Source organism: Hippoglossus stenolepis, chromosome 1 (assembly GCF_022539355.2).
Source record: "Hippoglossus stenolepis isolate QCI-W04-F060 chromosome 1, HSTE1.2, whole genome shotgun sequence".
In the NCBI taxonomy this organism is placed as follows: domain Eukaryota; kingdom Metazoa; phylum Chordata; class Actinopteri; order Pleuronectiformes; family Pleuronectidae; genus Hippoglossus; species Hippoglossus stenolepis.
This window is the reverse complement of record NC_061483.1, coordinates 30132955-30150400: the sequence shown is the minus strand read 5'-3', so window position 1 is coordinate 30150400 and position 17446 is coordinate 30132955. Positions and strand designations below refer to the sequence as shown.

General features: G+C 38.8%; 1 protein-coding gene across 1 annotated transcript; it reads right to left on the bottom strand.

Moving 5' to 3' along the window:
- Positions 1 to 779: 779 nt before the first annotated feature.
- Positions 780 to 16209, bottom strand: fah (fumarylacetoacetate hydrolase (fumarylacetoacetase)). The gene is made up of 14 exons (XM_035162433.2): positions 16039 to 16209; positions 15470 to 15580; positions 14329 to 14450; positions 13532 to 13581; positions 12625 to 12715; positions 11045 to 11142; positions 10415 to 10467; positions 10139 to 10238; positions 7682 to 7812; positions 6176 to 6251; positions 5442 to 5488; positions 4361 to 4462; positions 3855 to 3972; positions 780 to 1847 (listed from the first exon to the last, which is right to left on the bottom strand). Exons 1-14 carry the CDS (start codon positions 16117 to 16119, stop codon positions 1771 to 1773), a joined length of 1257 nt encoding a protein of 418 aa, XP_035018324.1. The 5' UTR covers positions 16120 to 16209; the 3' UTR covers positions 780 to 1770.
- Between the last annotated feature and the right edge of the window lie 1237 nt (positions 16210 to 17446).

The window sequence follows — 17446 nt, the reverse complement described above, 5'->3', positions numbered from 1 at the left end:
CACATATTTATATAGTAAATACACCTTTAGTAATTTGTTTTTATACTTTATCTTCATAATAAATGTTTTTTTCACAAAAGTTGTTTACATTAATGTTGCATAAGTGTGAATTTTGCCAACCTCTACACTGTCAAGAACTTTATATCCTTCAACTTTGCTATCTATCTATATGGTAATTTTGGTTATAGTTATTAATTTAATTGTTAATCAGAGTTCCAAATTTGTAGTTAGTACTTTCATGAGACTTAATCAATAAATTGGCTATCTTTTCCCTTCCTTTGAAGGGTGGTGCCCCGAGGTAACATTAATCAATTAAAGTTATTATTTAATATTCAATATTTGTTCTGATAACCAAATTTATTGAATGCCGAAAGGCATACCATTTAGTGGTGTCACGTTTAATGTATCAATTGCACAACACATGCTCAAAACTTCTCCCTTTGAGAAGCTCTAAAACTCTGGGCTAATGTGGAAGGCTGACATCTGTAGCAGAGTTGATGTTTTTAATTGAAATGATGATCTCTCTTGTACAATGATGAGTGTGACTTTAACTCTACCAGACTCTTGTCAATTTTATTGTGCTTTTATTTGTTGAAGCATCGAAGAAAAAACAAAAGGGAATGTGGGTAAAACACAAACATGGTATGTGTGTTTTCATTGATTAGATATTACTTTAAAGTGTCCACAAGTATATAACAATGTATATAACTAGTTTGCATTCAGTGCAGCTGGGACTAAAGACACCAGCATCTGATGGGCACAGAGAGTCAACAGAAAAACAAAAGACACAGATGTTTATTATTTCATTATAAATCAAGAGCCAACACAAAACATCAATAATGCTGATCCTGTTACAGCAGTAACACTGATGTGGGAGAATCACTTAACGGCAATACAACTCTACAGAGCATACAATGAACTGATAGCTCAGCATGTGTGTATGATGAATTGGTTGATGTCTATAGGGCTAGATATCAGCACAGGTTTCAATTTTATCCTTAATGATGCAATCATATGTCAATGCCAATGTTGGGCTTCTCAGAATTTGCCCTAACAAAACCTATTTTACATCCATCAAGGGAATAATTTGTTGGCAAATACAAAATAACTAAAACATGTTATTCAATATTTTTTTTATTTTAGGTCTACAGGCGCAACAATTTTGAGTAGAATCATAATAAAAAAAAGGTTAGGTATTACAAAAGGTGTCATCATCAGCATATTCTTAAAAAGAAATACTGTCTTATACAGCTACTAGTGGACTGCACGTGGACTTGAATGTATTCTGTGAGGTCTGCTCACTAATTCTATTTTGTGTTGACAAGCCATCAGCCTGATATCTGCAGGTAGCTGCAGGCCAGGGTTAAATACGGCAGGCATGGTCTAAGTCCACACAGACAACATTTCTTCAACAAACAAACCAAAAGCTCAGTTCAGGGTGTTTATTTTTCAGTCCTTTTAAAACCTCTAGGTCTGTTACATCCTGTTCTGTTGTGACTGAGAGTGATTCATGTTCCACAAATTCGACACCTTACATTTAGCCTAGATGTATGTATTTACTGAGATAAGGCGCAAATGCAAAGATCAGTCACGGTAGGAATTTAAGTTGGATCATTCATATAAAAAAAATCCCAATCAAATGGAAAGTCTCCCAGCCCAAGTCACGAGGATCAAAGCTCAGAGAGATGCTGTAGTTGTGTTAGTTTGGGTCTTCCAGTATTTATGCTCTATAAAAGGATGTGAAAACACATGAGTAACAATATGAGTGTTTCACTGTTGCAGGGCTTGCACGATGGTTCCCACACAGGGTCCAAAGCCCACCCTGTATCCATCTCCTTGACAGTGACCTACACAGAGGAAGATATTGAAAGTTGTAATAATAAGAAACATGGGATCATGGACATTCATTTTGGGGATTTCTTTTCCTACTTTTTAAATCATAGTGGATAGTTTCCTCAGAGATGAGATTTCAAATAAAAATGTAGCCACAAGCAGCAATGAGCGGATTCGAGCCTTAATTTGCTCAATAGGAAGGCAGCTAAACGGCAAATATTTAAAGAGTTATGAACAATTTACGCCAAGCCCTGCCCTTGGCAAAAGTTTATGGTTAATAACAGCTATGTTTTTTGACCAATCCCAATCATATATGAAAGAAATGTGTATCTCAGTCTCACAATGCTTTATATCGAAGTTGGTGTTGATTGGATAAAAAAATCAAAAGGAGATGTGATATTACGTTTTTTTAATTTATGGTCCAAGAGGCTTTTTTGTTGAACACCTTGAGCTGGACTTGTGTGAAATTTCAAATCAATCGGACAAACTATATGAGGGCGTGGCCTGTCAAAGGAAATGGTGTACGCAAAAGAAAATTCCGATTTAAAAAACCATGCGCACGCACACCTGCACGCAAGGTTCACTTTATAAATCACAGTCCACCTGGAAATGTTCGTACTTGGATCTGGCTCATATCCGGCCCCATCAACCATAAATGGTCAATGCAAAGCACCTCATGAATATTAAATTATGCTGCTGACCAATGGGTTTCCACCGTGAGTCATGACAGTCACAGCATCAAGCGATGAGAAGAGGAAGTGAAACTGTCTTTCTGACATCAAATTGTTTGTTAGTGAGGTGGAGGTGAAGAGCGATTTTATTGTACAGCAGTGATGTCATTAATAAAGAAAATACACTGACTCACTGCTGCAAATACAGTGAATGAGAGTGTAGACGATAGAATGAACGGAGCATGAAATAAAACAAATCCAATTCAAAGGTGGAGGCAAAGAAAACACTTTCAGAATGTGGGGGTACTTGTCGTATCTCATGTTTTAATCATCCAAAACTGCAGAATTATTAAATTCAGAGACAGCTGATATGTCCCAAATCTATAGAATTTAACAGAATTATTATATGCTTGTATTGTACTGGGATGGTTCGATCTGTGTGATACTGGACTCAGTTCAGCTCAGAGATCACAGATCGTCATGGGATAAAAACTCTTTGCGATCGCTGAACCCTTGTTTCAGCCTCATCCTTCCATTCGCGTGCATCCTTCACGCAGCATTGCGCCAGATTGTCACCACAGTATTTATATATTTAGAGGAATCGGACCCATTACCTCACATCAGTGAATCCTAACCTCCACTCTGGGATATTATTTGGAAAGTGAATAGTTTTTCTTTATTTTTTGCTCTGAGCACTATGTGCGCCTGATGGCACAGTGACGTTCACTGCAGCGATTTTACAGACATTCTTCCTAGATGATACATGCAAAGTGTGATATTAAAGTGAAGATATTATTAAATCTATTAATGACTTGGCTCTGCAACTGCTGTTTATTAGTAACTGAAAGTAAGGTTCGTATGTAACAGTTTTGTCGCACAAGCACAAATAACACTGTTGGTTTTGTGTTAATGATGAAGTGGATCAATAATCTGCTTCAGTTCACCTCCTCACATCTGCATCATCATTTTCCGGTCTACAAAACGTTCGTAAGCATGGGTCAGAGTTGGCGTGGAAATGCGCAAACTTTCCCGTCAAGTTTGTTTTTATAAATCCCAACGTTTGCCTGAGAAGTGGCGTACGCACGTTTCAGGCTCTGTTTTGTGTGTACGCAACGGTTATAAATGAGACCCCTGGCCCTTCAAGCCTCTAACCCTAAAAATAACACGATGAGGGGTTATTATACAGCCTATGAAAACAGTTTCAGTAGCTGTAAAAGAAGCATTTTAAAGTCTGAGAACATCATCTCAGTGATTCTCTGCTTTGGTTTGATAATATAGTTTTGAGAGGCAGTTTTTAAAAAGCACCAGTTTTAATGTTTCCCGGCTGCTGTGCAGAAGCTTGAGTCTGACCTGTGATGGTGACTTCATCTCCATCCTTCAGGAAGGTTCGACTCTCTCCTCCTCCCAGATTGATACTCTTAGATCCCCTCCATGAAAGCTCCAGCATGGAGCCAAAATTCTCTGCGTCCTGTTGGGTGATAGAGCATTTTACATTACAAATATACTGCCCACAGAAAACACAGGACAGAGGTCGACCAAAATTCTTCCTTTGATATATACGTGTTTATGAAAATGCAGGAAACTGGTCAAATTGCAGCTTTGAAATATAAAACCCTGGTGTGTATTTCATTACTGCAGCTTTTGAAATTGAAATTTAGTTCCACAAAAAATATAGATGACCTTAGAAGTACAAGTTGCTGTTGTTTTTTACAGGAGGAAAAAGGGAAAAGGTAAGAGACAGAGACAATACAAAAACAAATGGTCTGACTTAATCATGGTGCCTCAGGGTAGTCTTACAACATTTCCAATAGAATAAACAGTTTCACCCACTGATCTTACAATAAATGCAGACTTACAGGTCCACTGATAGTTCCAGAAGCCATCAGGTCTCCTGCTCTGACATTGCAGCCATTGACTGTGTGATGAGTGAGCTGCTGTTTCATGGTCCAGTACATGTACTAGAGGCCGGGAGAGAGAGAGTGAGACAAACAGACTTATGACCTCTAGCAACAAGCTGTGACCAGAGGTTCTGAGGTCAAAGCAAAGACAACTATGACACTGATTAGTGTGCATACCTCTGCCAAGGTCCGACAGTCTCCTTCTCTAAGCTGCACCATATTTCACACATAAGCCTCCTAAACATGTCTGAATTATTACCTCTGCCAAGGAGGTCATGTTTCCCCCATCCATTGGTTTGTTGGACAAGATTACCCCAAAACAACTGAACAGATTTCCACAAAACTTGGTGAAAGGATGTGGTACGCTGTGGGAACCAATTCAATTGTTTTGTGAAGATCAGTATTTTTATCATGTTTTTAATCACAGTGATGTACGCTTAAGTGTTGTTTGGTTTTAATTACTTATTTGATGCTATAAAGATGGTGAAACAGCTGAGACTGATTGGTTGCGATTGGTTGAGCGTGTATCCACAGGCACTACTATGCAGACTCTGACTCCAAATGACATTAAAAGCACAAGATGGCTGCACCCTATCTGGGATATTTTGGCTTCACTTTACTTTTTACAATTGGAATCCATCTTTATATTCAGTATGTGGTCGGTCACCTAACTTCAAGAGCAACATATTTCCAGTTGTAATGATATTGATAATGTCCTTTTATTTTCACTGTGAGCATGTCCCTGCGTGTGCGTCCCTATGCGTAACATATACATGTATTGGTGTACTGTACTGTTGGTGTTATGTGTTAAATAGTTTGTAAATTGAACTTTAAAATCTGTGATATCTTCATAATTGTCTGCTTCCACAACAGACGTTATATCTGCGGGGCCATACAAATACCTGTAGACTATTACCAGAAGGTCACAGTCACAACCACTACAAAACACGGTGCAACTGACATGTATAATACTAAGAAAACACCTTTTTATTCGGTCTGATTTACTTTACACGTGGATCAGACTCAGTATTATTCTTACCTTAAAGTTTGAATTGCAGATGGCTGCTGATTCTGCCATGCCCTGTCCTAAAAATGGAAATAACAAAAATTACAAGCACTTCATGACATAACAAATGTACAGTGCTCCTGACATGAAACAGTGAGATATAGTGGAAGCTGAATTAAGGCTTTGCACATGATTACTACCACTTCTACTCCAGTACATTTCAAAGGGAAAAGTTGTACTTTTTATTCCACTGTATTCATCTGAAAGCTCAACCTGCTAAACATGTGGTATTGCAGTAAAACTGATTATTATTGTTTTACCGATTATAAAATATACAAAATTAAAAAACTGGCAGAGGCTATGCTTCTCCAAAATGAGTACTTTTTTTGGTATATTTTGAAAATGACACATATGTGATCTTGCTTATTAGAATGTTGGATGCATTTAGAAGCCCCATTATGCTGCATACTAAATCCACACATTTTTTTGGGGGAGGGATGGAAAACCCCCTGAGATGTTAGTGGAAAGTTCAGGTGGTAAAATATTAAGCAACATTAGAGAGGGGTGGAGAAAGTGATACACAAAGAGAGAAGTGTGGAGAGCGAGACATAAACAGAACTTAATGACTACTCATTACCATGGATCACCTCAGGGCTTTTACTGCTAAGCAGTGTGTGTGTGTGTGTGTGTGTGTGTTTGTTTGGCTGCACAAGTACAAAGTGAAACCATTACATTACATTAGATTATAATCCCTTCGTGCACTGTACCTTTGAGGGACACAAACAGGTTAATGTTGAAAATGTAAGGATCGTGGTGTTGAAGATAGGGGAGGGGCTCTGGATCCTGCAGATATGAGAAACAGACACCAAATATTTAAAATTAATAAAAAAAGAATACAGCCTCATGGGAAGCTCTAATGTTCACGACTCACACTCACACCAAAATGCAGAGAACAAACTGAAGGTTTATGATTAAATCCAAACCTGATGGTGCACAAGTGTTCCTGGTCTCTCTCTCCTGCTCATTGTGGGAACTGTTGAGTTTCTCTATAATTTTTAAGGTCTTGACCTTTTATGTAAAGTGCTTTGAGATAATGTATATTATGATTTGGGGTAATACTAATAAAATTGAATTGAATAGTGAGACATACAATGTTATGTTTGTACTAAGGGTGGCACCAGAGGAAAAGCCTTACGCTGTAAATCAGGTCCAGACAAGAGTTAGTAGAATCAACTTAAATATACTCTGTTGCATTTACTTTTAATGTCCAAGTGTAGTTTCAATGCAGCACAAGTGTGACAACCAATATGCTCTGTCAAGCTACGGTCTTCGTCCATATTTTCACTCCCATTGTTTTCATTTCCAACTGTCATTCAAAGCAAGCTGTGGCCAGAACTTAAATGTTTCTATCTACACTGTTTTATGGTCATTGATTATAACTAGTTTTTAGTACAGCTTGCATCAAAATGTTAAACTGCTAAATCTCTCTCATAATGTAAATATCAAAGCCGCACTAACTGTGTGTGTTCGACAAAACTGACATCTAATCTACTACAGAAAACATACACATTATCAAAGGCACTTCCTGATTAAAGGTCACGTGATTATATTTCTAATTTAATATTAGGAATTCTGTTCTGAAGTCAAATTATACGTAGAGAAAACTACATGTGAACTTGTTTTGACCCAGATAATAATGTGTCAGCTTCTTTTATTACCTGTGAGTGAGAATCATACAAAAAACAATGGATAGAAGAGCTATTGATAATTCTGGATATCATTAAGGTTTGTTAAAACAACTTCATCACAAAAATCTCAAATGTAAAAGTCCTATTGCAAAACTAGAATTAGTGGCTAAAATGTGATACCTCTAACAACCAAGTGGAAGTTTACATCTATGGCTGTCCAAACTCATATGTATGTAAATGTGTTAAATTCTTTCATTCTTTAGTTATAGCTGAAATTATGATTTGTGTATGTTTGTAATGAAATGCACACCCGCAATTATTTTTTCAAGAATTTCTTTTGGGGGCATTTAGCCTGTATTGACAGGACAGTAAGTGTAGAATAGGGAGAGAGAATGAGGGAAGACATGCAGTCGGTGGCCACAAGTTTGAAATTTGAAGAAATTTCCTCAAAGCAATCCTGAGATATCACAAAAAATTGAATTTGTAAAATCAAAGCAACCTTGACGTGGATCTACATTATGGTGTGGTACAGAACCTAATATAGTGACTGTTTACTGGTGTATAAGTTGTGACCCTTGCACTAACCTGGATAGGGTTGTGCTCTGCGAAAGGTAACAGTGCCTCCATGGGGACGACCCAAGGTGAGATTGTTGTCCCAAAGCTCTTGCCCAAGAATGGACCCAGAGGAACATACTCCCATGCCTGAATGTCTCTGGCTGATAAGAAACAAAAACATTACGGCAGAAGGTTATTGTGACAAGAGCAGGGAAAAGTTTGGTATCACAGAAAAAAAACAGAATCTAAACTAATAATTGGTATTAAAAAAATATATACTTGAGTAAAGTATTTGATTAAACGTATTGACTTACATCCCAGTATTCTCACATAAATTACCTCAGGGGTTAAATTAAATACTTTGATGTTAGCATCTTCAAGCCTGTGCTAATGAAGCACCAGCGAGATAATCTTCAACTGCAGGAGCTTTAATGCTCGTCTGCTGTGCTCACGCACGGGTCACTGACTCCCCTAACCCACTGTGATCCTCTAACAAGTGACTCTACAGTTAAACTGCTGTGCACCACCGAAAGCAGAGCGGAGGAGGGGGGGCACATTTAATTTAGCATGTAGCTGCTGTAACACAATAATTTCCCAAATTGGGATCAATAAAGTACATCTATCTATCTATCTATCTATCTATCTACCTACGTAGTTGCCTGGTAGAAACTTTGGACAGCTAATGTTCCTAGAGAGCTTGTGGGAAACTGCACAAACTGCTTTTTTCTGATGTATATATTTGCCGTTAATATATTTATAAAAATGTATGCAAAGAATTATAACAAAATAAACCTGACATGATATATAAAATGCTATATATTTATTTCTATATGTATAACACATTATGGAAGGTTTGAAATAATAAGTTGTACTCTAATTTTGGCTTTTAAGACTATTTTATTTTTATTCACCCTCAAAGAAACAAACAGTCCTCTGGCTGTTTCATATTTTTCTGCTCTCTCGCTGTCACTGTGTATTGTCTTTGAGCCATTGCTGCTCTCAGACATCTCTAGCGTCAAATCACTCCACTTCTGACTTCACACATTTCCCCGCTCCAACCAGACTGTGGATGAATTATGCAGGTGGGATAAGGAGTTGGGGTTTTCTGACGGGGCCTGAGGCTAAATGAAAAACTATTCAATTCCACTAGGGTTTTTCTCTGATCACAAAAAATTAGTGTCATGACTTTGAATATTAGATAATGAGTTTCTGACAATTTTCTTGGACATTTTGCTTGTGTTTAGTTTATGGACTTTTACCTGTGTTTAAGTTGGTGTTCAGAATTTTCTCCCTGAGTTCTCAGTTTAATTTTGAAGTTTTTACTCCTCATGTGTCTCTAGCTTAACTTCCTGTCTTTGTGCTGTTTCCCACCCTTGTGGTCGTCTGTACCTGTTCCTCATGTGTTCAATTATCTTTGCCTCCCCTGTGTATACAAGTCTCTGTGCTTCTTTATCAGTTCGTCTATTTCACACGTTAGAGCAAAAAAGTTCCACGACAATCCAACGATGACTCTCTTTTCCTGTGTCTTCTTCATGTTCCCAGTGTCTTCTTGTTCCAAGTGTTTTCTATGTTTTATGTCCAACATTATGGTTACCAGGGTTGTATCCATCTATGAGGTTTACTGTGCGTCTACTTCATGGCCATAACTATAAGACCTATGAGAACGTTTGACATGTGAAGATGAAGATGGCTCCTCAGTTATTTTAATCTTTTCATTGCATAATCTTAGGCATTTTAAAGCAATACTGTAAAATCCATGCTCTACATATACTGTATGTATAAATTAAATTACAATTGGCATTAAGTCATGTTTAACACATGAAGTGACAGAGGAACTGGAGGGTAAATCCCCCAAGAATGTTTTCAAAGCACAGATAAAAAAATGGTAGGGTCGCCCTAATAATGAATTATTACAGAGGAAACTGTTTGTCATGCTGTGGTATCACAGTTCAGCCATAAGGAAGGGATATTAGAGAGAATGACAGTCAGAGAGCAACAGCACCATGTACGTCTCCTCCAGAGATTTCCAGCCCAATCAATAATACATCCAGTATTTCCACTCATGTTTCGATGAGGACTGCCTCGGCCACTTCCTCTGAAACATTTTCCATCTGCCTAAATCTGAAGCGACTGCATCAACCTGTATAATGCAGAGCTAAATAAAAGACCAAGTGTGTTTGTAAGTGAAAGTGTCCCTGCTCATGAGTGTTCTGGCAGTGATTTACCATCAGCGTCATCACAGAACCAGTTCAGACATCAGACCAGTCAACACAAACTTTACTGATATGAACACATTTGGTTTATTATTAAACACCTAAACATTCTTACCTTCTACTGAGCTCTGTCTAATATAAAAGGCCAAAAGTTCCTCTGAAGCTACAAATCTTCTCCAAATCACTGTACATGTTTAGAAACTATTCATATGAGGGCCCATGATAGTTCATATCATGATGCTGCTGGTGTCATATGTTTTGCAGAGGCTCTTACCACTCCAGTCATTCATCAGTACCATGCCAAAGATGTGTTCATGGGCTTTCTGGATGGGAATGGGCTCCCCAAGCTGATTCCCTCCTCCAACAAAGAAGGCCTTATCCGAGAACAGAAGCAATTTAAAATATAACAGTGAAAAACTGCTAAGCTATTGTGGATCAATATGGATCACGAAGGCAACTCAGGCCTTTTTTTCAAGCATGTAATTATAATACTTATTATAATACTAAAAAATAAATACAGGTGATGATATAAAATAAACACTGTAATCACCATCTCCAGCTCAATGTCCAACTGCTTAGACGGCCCAAACACTGGAGGTTTCGCTAGCAGACAGGAAAAAAGGAAAACACGGTTATCACTGTGTACTTATATCAACCAAAATCTGTTCAATAGTCACATCCTCTAAAATTATTTTTAAATTTGCCAACAAAAATGGTACACTGCTCACTTTAGGGGCTGAATCTGGACTAATTAAATGTTTGGGTAGTTCAAGGCCAAGCAGTGAACACAACAATGACAGACAGTATCACACTATCTGACTCCAGGTGTGTTTTGTGGTGACATGATCACACACAAACTGACAACACCCACATAGAGAGCCAAACCAAAATGATGGTCTTGTAACTAGATTTTGACAGAAAAATTTGATGTAATAGAAATAGCTGCAATAATCAATATCCATATATTTACACTAGATCAAATGATGCTGTATAATGTGAAAGGTGTACTCAATACTGATTAACCCATAGGGATTCATCCCCAACTATATAGTTCCTCTCAGCTCTACTGAGGGTTCAGCATCTTTCAGCTCATTGTTTTGGTTGTTTGAGCAGCAGCAGGTTGTCTGTCAGAAGGCACTGATAAGAGATACATGCCCATCAACAAACATAAGCATCTTACTCTGGTCAGGTCTCATCTGGCCTGAGGGGCGGCGAATTGGGGTCCCAGAAACAACCACGGATGACGCTCTGCCATGGTACCCCACTGGAAGCCTCAGCCTGCACACACAATGGCCAGGTTACGACAGCAGTGACCAAAATGGGAAAATCAAGTTCAGTTTGTGCTTGGACTGTGTTGACCTATGTATATAAAATATGCTCTCAATTGTAAATACTTAGCTTCAGTTTATGTGGAAGCAGGTGATATGTGATGACAGTCAATAAGAGATGCTGTAAATGGCACGTGATCTGTGTGTGACGCGATCAATAAAGTTTTCCTGGTCTAGCACTGGGTGTGGATGAAGAACACTGTCGCAAACTTGCTCTTTTAACAGGCTGCTGTGCCTACAGATCAGTGTTAGTCTACAAATTGTGCATATATGAATGAGAATTCACAGACTAGGGATGATATTTAATTGCAGCAGTAATTATGTTGTTATAGACCTACAGGCATTTAGAAATGTATAATGAAGGGTAATTTGTTAAACCGTTCAGTTACATTTTTAAGGATGATGAGCAGAGATTAAAAAGGGGGACTATGTGAGATGTCTCTGCTCTGCCCAGGTGATATCTGGGAAGTGAAGTACAGAAAAGCAACAGCAATGAGAGCTATTAAGTCAACAAACTGTACAGACAATGGTACCCTCAACAAGGATACAGATGCAAGTCTGACACTGAAAGACTGAATCGTCTGGTGGCTGGTCGGACAAATGGCAGAGGGGTATATTGAACAGGGAGTGCTTCATCCAACACAAACACTTCTCACGCTGCCACACGCTCAGTGGCTGCAGTGATGAGCAGCTGCCTTCTGGGCCCCAAAATCACACTGAGCTGAAGCTCACTAAAGAGCTCTGTAAAGCAGAGGGGCGCTGCAGACTGTTCATGAAGGTTCACTGGGGGTTCATTACTTTTTACACTGACACAAAATGTTCACATTGTCAATTGATGGTGCATGGTTAATGTAAATATATAGATTTATTAGAGCTAGTTTAAAACATGAAAAGAACCATCAAACACATCAGTCGGATCAATTTCTTCTTATCATTTCCCTATTGGTCTCCCTTTTTAAACGGAAGGATTCAAATACATGTGGTCCATCGCTAAAAACTATTTTGCCCCCTTTAAATCGGACATGAGTCTTACAGGCAGGATGTACAACCTGCCAATCAGCTGCTAAACCAAAGTGTTTACAAAGAGACAGAGATGCCTCAGCCACCTTAGCACTCCCGCCATGTGGGACGCGGATTAAATAAAGGCTGTCTGTGCTGCAGGAGATACTGCTGGAAATGTGATGTGAACTCCACCACAGCAAGCATTCTCAACGTGTGGTGCAGTAATTCTTTTCAGTTTTGGAGAATGGCCAGCACACGCTCCCAGGGCCCTGTTTCAGCGTTTAAATGCACATTGATGCTCTTGAGGCCCAAATCAATTATAACTGTTTTCAGAGTGCCAGTTTTCTCAGTATCTATCCCAGCATGGAGGCCTCCTGGTGAGCTTTAAGTTTACCTCCATGTCTAACAGCTTGTTTGAGTGAGAGTGTACCAGTTTGGCATCAGAGCGTTCTCCTTTCCCCGGAACATAATGCCGACGTTGGTGGCGTGATCTCTGGAGGAGTAGAAGTCAGTGTAATCGCCTGTGAAAAATACAGAGGGAGACGAACTGAAACATACACATTTACCCCCTGGACCTTATCAGCACAAACCTGAATAACGGAGCGGAGTCAAAGGAAACAGAATTGTGGTATGTGGTTAAACAGCGCCCCCTTGTGCCTCAAATCCACATAACTATGTGTCATTGTGTCTTCCTATATGATGTACAAAAGAATAAAATAGGACATGGTAGATCTTGTATGTCTCTGTGCACAAAACCAAGTCATTAAGGAAATGATTTTCCCAGTTTAGCAAAGACAAACTTATATTCCAGCCCTGTGTTGTGTCATGACTTCCTGTTATTCCAATAAGCTCCGCCAAAATAATAAAATAAAATAAATAAATAATAATCAGATGATTAGAGCAGGCTGTAGCCAGAGCTGCAAAACCCAGTTCCCAACATCTGCAAGTTTTTTCTGTGAGCACATTTTTACTTTTTGTTATTATTATAAAGAGTTGAATTGTAATATAAAATAATCAAAATGAGGGGAACACTGGAAATTAGGAGAGGATGGGAGGAGAGTGTCCCCGGTCCTTTTGGAAGTGACGCCCTTGGCAGCTGTTGACATTAACACATACTGACAGTTCACAGAAATGTCAAACAATCTCTCTCCAAAGGTGAGACACGTCGTGACATTAAAGACTGTTGACACTGACTTAAACAAATGCATTATTCAAAAAGTATGAGGGGACATTAACTTTAGAGATGACGCCAAGGGGCAGATGTGCTCGGTTTTATTAAATTCGCCTTTGATAAAACATACAAGCTCTGATGATAGGATTTAAACCATACGACTCACCGATGTCTGCAGGAAGGTGCATGGTGGCAGTGCTCTGATGTACAAATGCTCTGCAGAGACAAGGACAAAGACACAAAAACAATGAATGATGAAAATGCCTAAGATCACTTAGCAAATAAATAAGGCTAAAAGCCTTTTGGAGACTTAAAATATAAGGCTGAGTTTCCACATTACAGCAAATTGTTTTCCAGAGCAAGGACACTGACCTTATGTCTGAACTATTTACTGTGTGACTCAGAGAGCATAAGTGACAGATGATTAGCAACAGAGACATTTATATAGATCACTCTAATCCCCTTGCTTGCACAACCATAGCTACATGAGAAGCAGATATAAATCAATTCCATTTATCGTCTATGGACTAGACTAGAAAATATGACAACAGCTGTATTTATTGAGCCAATATGTCCCAAAATGTTGGAATGGTAATGGCAAGATTTTACAGTAGCCAGAGGAAACTATTCAGACTCCTTAACTTTGTGAAGGGAGGAGTAGGGAAACAGGAACACGTGGCTGAATTGTTATTGTGGGTGGCTATGTCTCAGGAGGTTAAGAGAGTCGTCCACTAACCAGGGGGTCCATGGTTCAATCCCTGCATAACTGCTAAGGTGTCCTTAGGCAAAACACAGGATCCTAAAGTGCCCAATGTTCAAGCTCACATGGTAGCCTACATCTGACCACACCCCACTTTGTCCTTAGCTGCTGATGAAGATGACCTGCTGTGATCTCAGAGACAAGGTTGTGAAGGTATGTGTACTTTGTGGACTTCTGCATCTGCAAACACTACACAGACCGACCTGCTCCGAAGGCTGATGTCATCTCTCAGTGTGCTATCATTGGCTGACAGCAACACCTGCAACGTCCTCCTGGCCTCTCTCCAGGCCTCGTAACCAAGAGCCATGAATGCATTCAGTGTGGGCTTGTAGGGAGAAAAGGTAAACAAAAAAAATGTAATATATTAAGTAGCCCTTCTTACTGACACATTCATTGAATGACAATGAATTTTGGTAATACCACCACATAGCTTTTGGGCAGAACCACTAACTTGACACACAAATGACATCTTGTGGCAGGTTAAAGATTATTATTTTGAGGCATGGAAAAATGGGCGTAGTAAATATTAACATATGTAGAGCACCTTTAATTCTCATTTTTACAGGGAACAGATTAAACACTGGATGTCCAAACATGGCAGCCCATTCCAATGAAAGCTGCTGATTCAGCACATGAATTGCAATAGACATGATCATTAGTTATTTTTCAATCTTGTTCAACCTGGCTGAGCTGCACAGAGGAAGATAACATTTCAACCACTTTATTTAACAGCTCAGTCTTATAACCAGACTAAGCAGTTCTTAAACTATAATTGTATCATCTTATATACAAGTTAGTCCTGAAATTATCCAACAGTATATAATATTGCTGAATCGCTCCTGCTTCTTAAGATACAGCAGAAAAACGACGGTAATATATTTATGCTTTCATGATGATAATCCAATATGATAAAACACAAGCAGAGATAGCTCTTTAGTGTGGACGCTTTTAAGTTTGGTAGTACATTTTGTTCAGATGTGTGTAATTCTACCTAAAGTAAAATTCTTCTTGTAATATTGTGGTATTGCTACTTGTACTGAAGTACAGGATCTGAGAACTTGATACACCAGTGTCTGTGGCTGTTTGACCACATTTTGAATCTAGTGGGAAATGGAACTGCTCTGTATGCCCCATATAGGGTTACGTAACCCCTCATCGCCTCCGAACCCGAGTCATAACTAAAGTTAAAAGGGTTTTAGGGTCATGGGACTCACTGGGCTTATTTTGGAAGGCGACAATAGGACTTTTCAATAGTGCTGTTAATGTGATACTCTAAACTAAAAGATTTGCAGTACTTCTGATTCATGCCTGGCTAAAAAGTTACGTTTTTATGATAAAACGTACCTGGTCAAAGACATCCTGATGTTTGGAAAGCACAGGTCCTTGAAACAAGGACTTTATTACACTGAGGTCCAGAATCTGGTCTCCAATGGCAACACCAATACGATGTTTGAGCTGCGGAAAAAGAGAACACTGATGTAACTACAAATAATAGACTACATTTCTGCTACCCTGCATTTATCAAGTGGTTATAAATATTCTTATAGTTTTTGGTATTTCCTCCAGAAAACCAAGCATTAATCATTTATAGTTGCAATTTGTGCATTCATAAATACATATTAATTGGGTGTGAGATGTGTACTGGCTGCAATTGTTTCATGTGGAATGGCCCAGGACCCAGAGTACACTCACAGCAGCCATACGCGCCGCACCACACATGCCAGTACACTTCTACAAACTGCAATTGTGACTATGAAGATAAAATTCCCAGTAGAGATCATCTTCTTCCTCATTGGCCTAAAGTTATCCAAATATTTTATTTTGAAAATCTTGACCAAAAGGTCCTCAGTGGTGACAACACTCCAGTTTTATATGTTTGAAAAGTCAGCAGAACAAAAGCAAATAACACTTACCTTGTCTGGTTCTGAGAATATACCATAAGGCAAGTTGTGGAAGGAGAAATCAGAAGCTGCATCAACTTTTATAAAAGACATCTTCTCTTTGGCAGTGGTTCTCTACTCAACCTGACTGAGTTTTTGAGGGACTCAACAGCAGAAGTAAACTCTTCCAGATGTTTGGACAGGCCCGCCTCCCACTGCCTAGCCAATCACATGCTGCCTGTAGTATCCTCCCTAATCTAGCCCTCTGGTAGTCAAACAAGCCTGGTAAATGACTCAGCAAAACTGTAGTGCTGGCTCTGACCAGTTTCAATGGTTGTTAATAAAAGTTTAAAGAAAAGGACAGATTTTTAGAAAAAAAAAAAAAGGTTCTCATAGCATAGAATGGTACTTAGAGCACATACCTCCAGGGTCCCACAGTCCCCTTATGAAACCACATTTCAATCTATCAAGCAAATTTTATTTATCTAGCACAAATCACAATTTGTCTCATAGGGCTTAATAAGGTGCAACATCCTCTGCCCTTAACCCTCAACAAGAGAAAGGAAAAAGTACAAAAAAAAACTACTTTTAACAGGGGAAAGAGAACATAGAAACCTCAGAGAGAGCCACATGTGAGGGATCCCTCTCCCAGGATGGACACAAGTGCAATAGATGCCACGTGTAAAGGAGAAAAATTGTATTTACAGCTTTTAAATTCACGAGATCTGAATTTTTACTTTTAATGTTCCAAATTGTACACACTTAGATATCAGTCCCCTAAATATGTTTGCGTTTTTTCTATCAAAATAAGATTTTTTTTGCATTATACTCCTCACAAATACAGGCCTGGGGTAAGTAGACAATTATTATTAGTGTAATATGCCATAAATATTGCTGTTTATGGGACATTCATAAGTCCACAGAGAAAGTGGCAGAAATCCACAAATTAGTCCATTGTTATTTATTCCCATGCATGCTGCTCAGAGTAATCAGTAACTCTTTTGGCTCCTCTTCCTTTCCTCATCAAAGGTACTCTGCTCACTGGGATGATCTGTAGTGCTTAACGTTGGGAGTGCCTGATGCTTGGAGCTGGCCCGATTGTCTTAATGACAGCAACCAATCACAGTGTCCTACTTCAAACTTACAACACAGCTTGTGCTAGCTCACCCATATAACAATAAAAAAGCACATTTCAAAACATTGTTCCAAAGTCCAAAGCGACCCAGGACAAAGGCAAATAAATTCAGGAAATCTAAATTATTGGGAGAATAAGATTGAATAAACCACCCAAAAGTAAAAACAATGACAATGAATAAGAAGAAAGGAATAAAAGGAATAAATCCCCCAACAATTAAAGAAAAAGAAAACAAGGATAAATAACAGAGGCTTGAGGCCTCCTGCAGCGGCTGCAGGTTCGGTTCCAACCCGCTCCTTACTCACT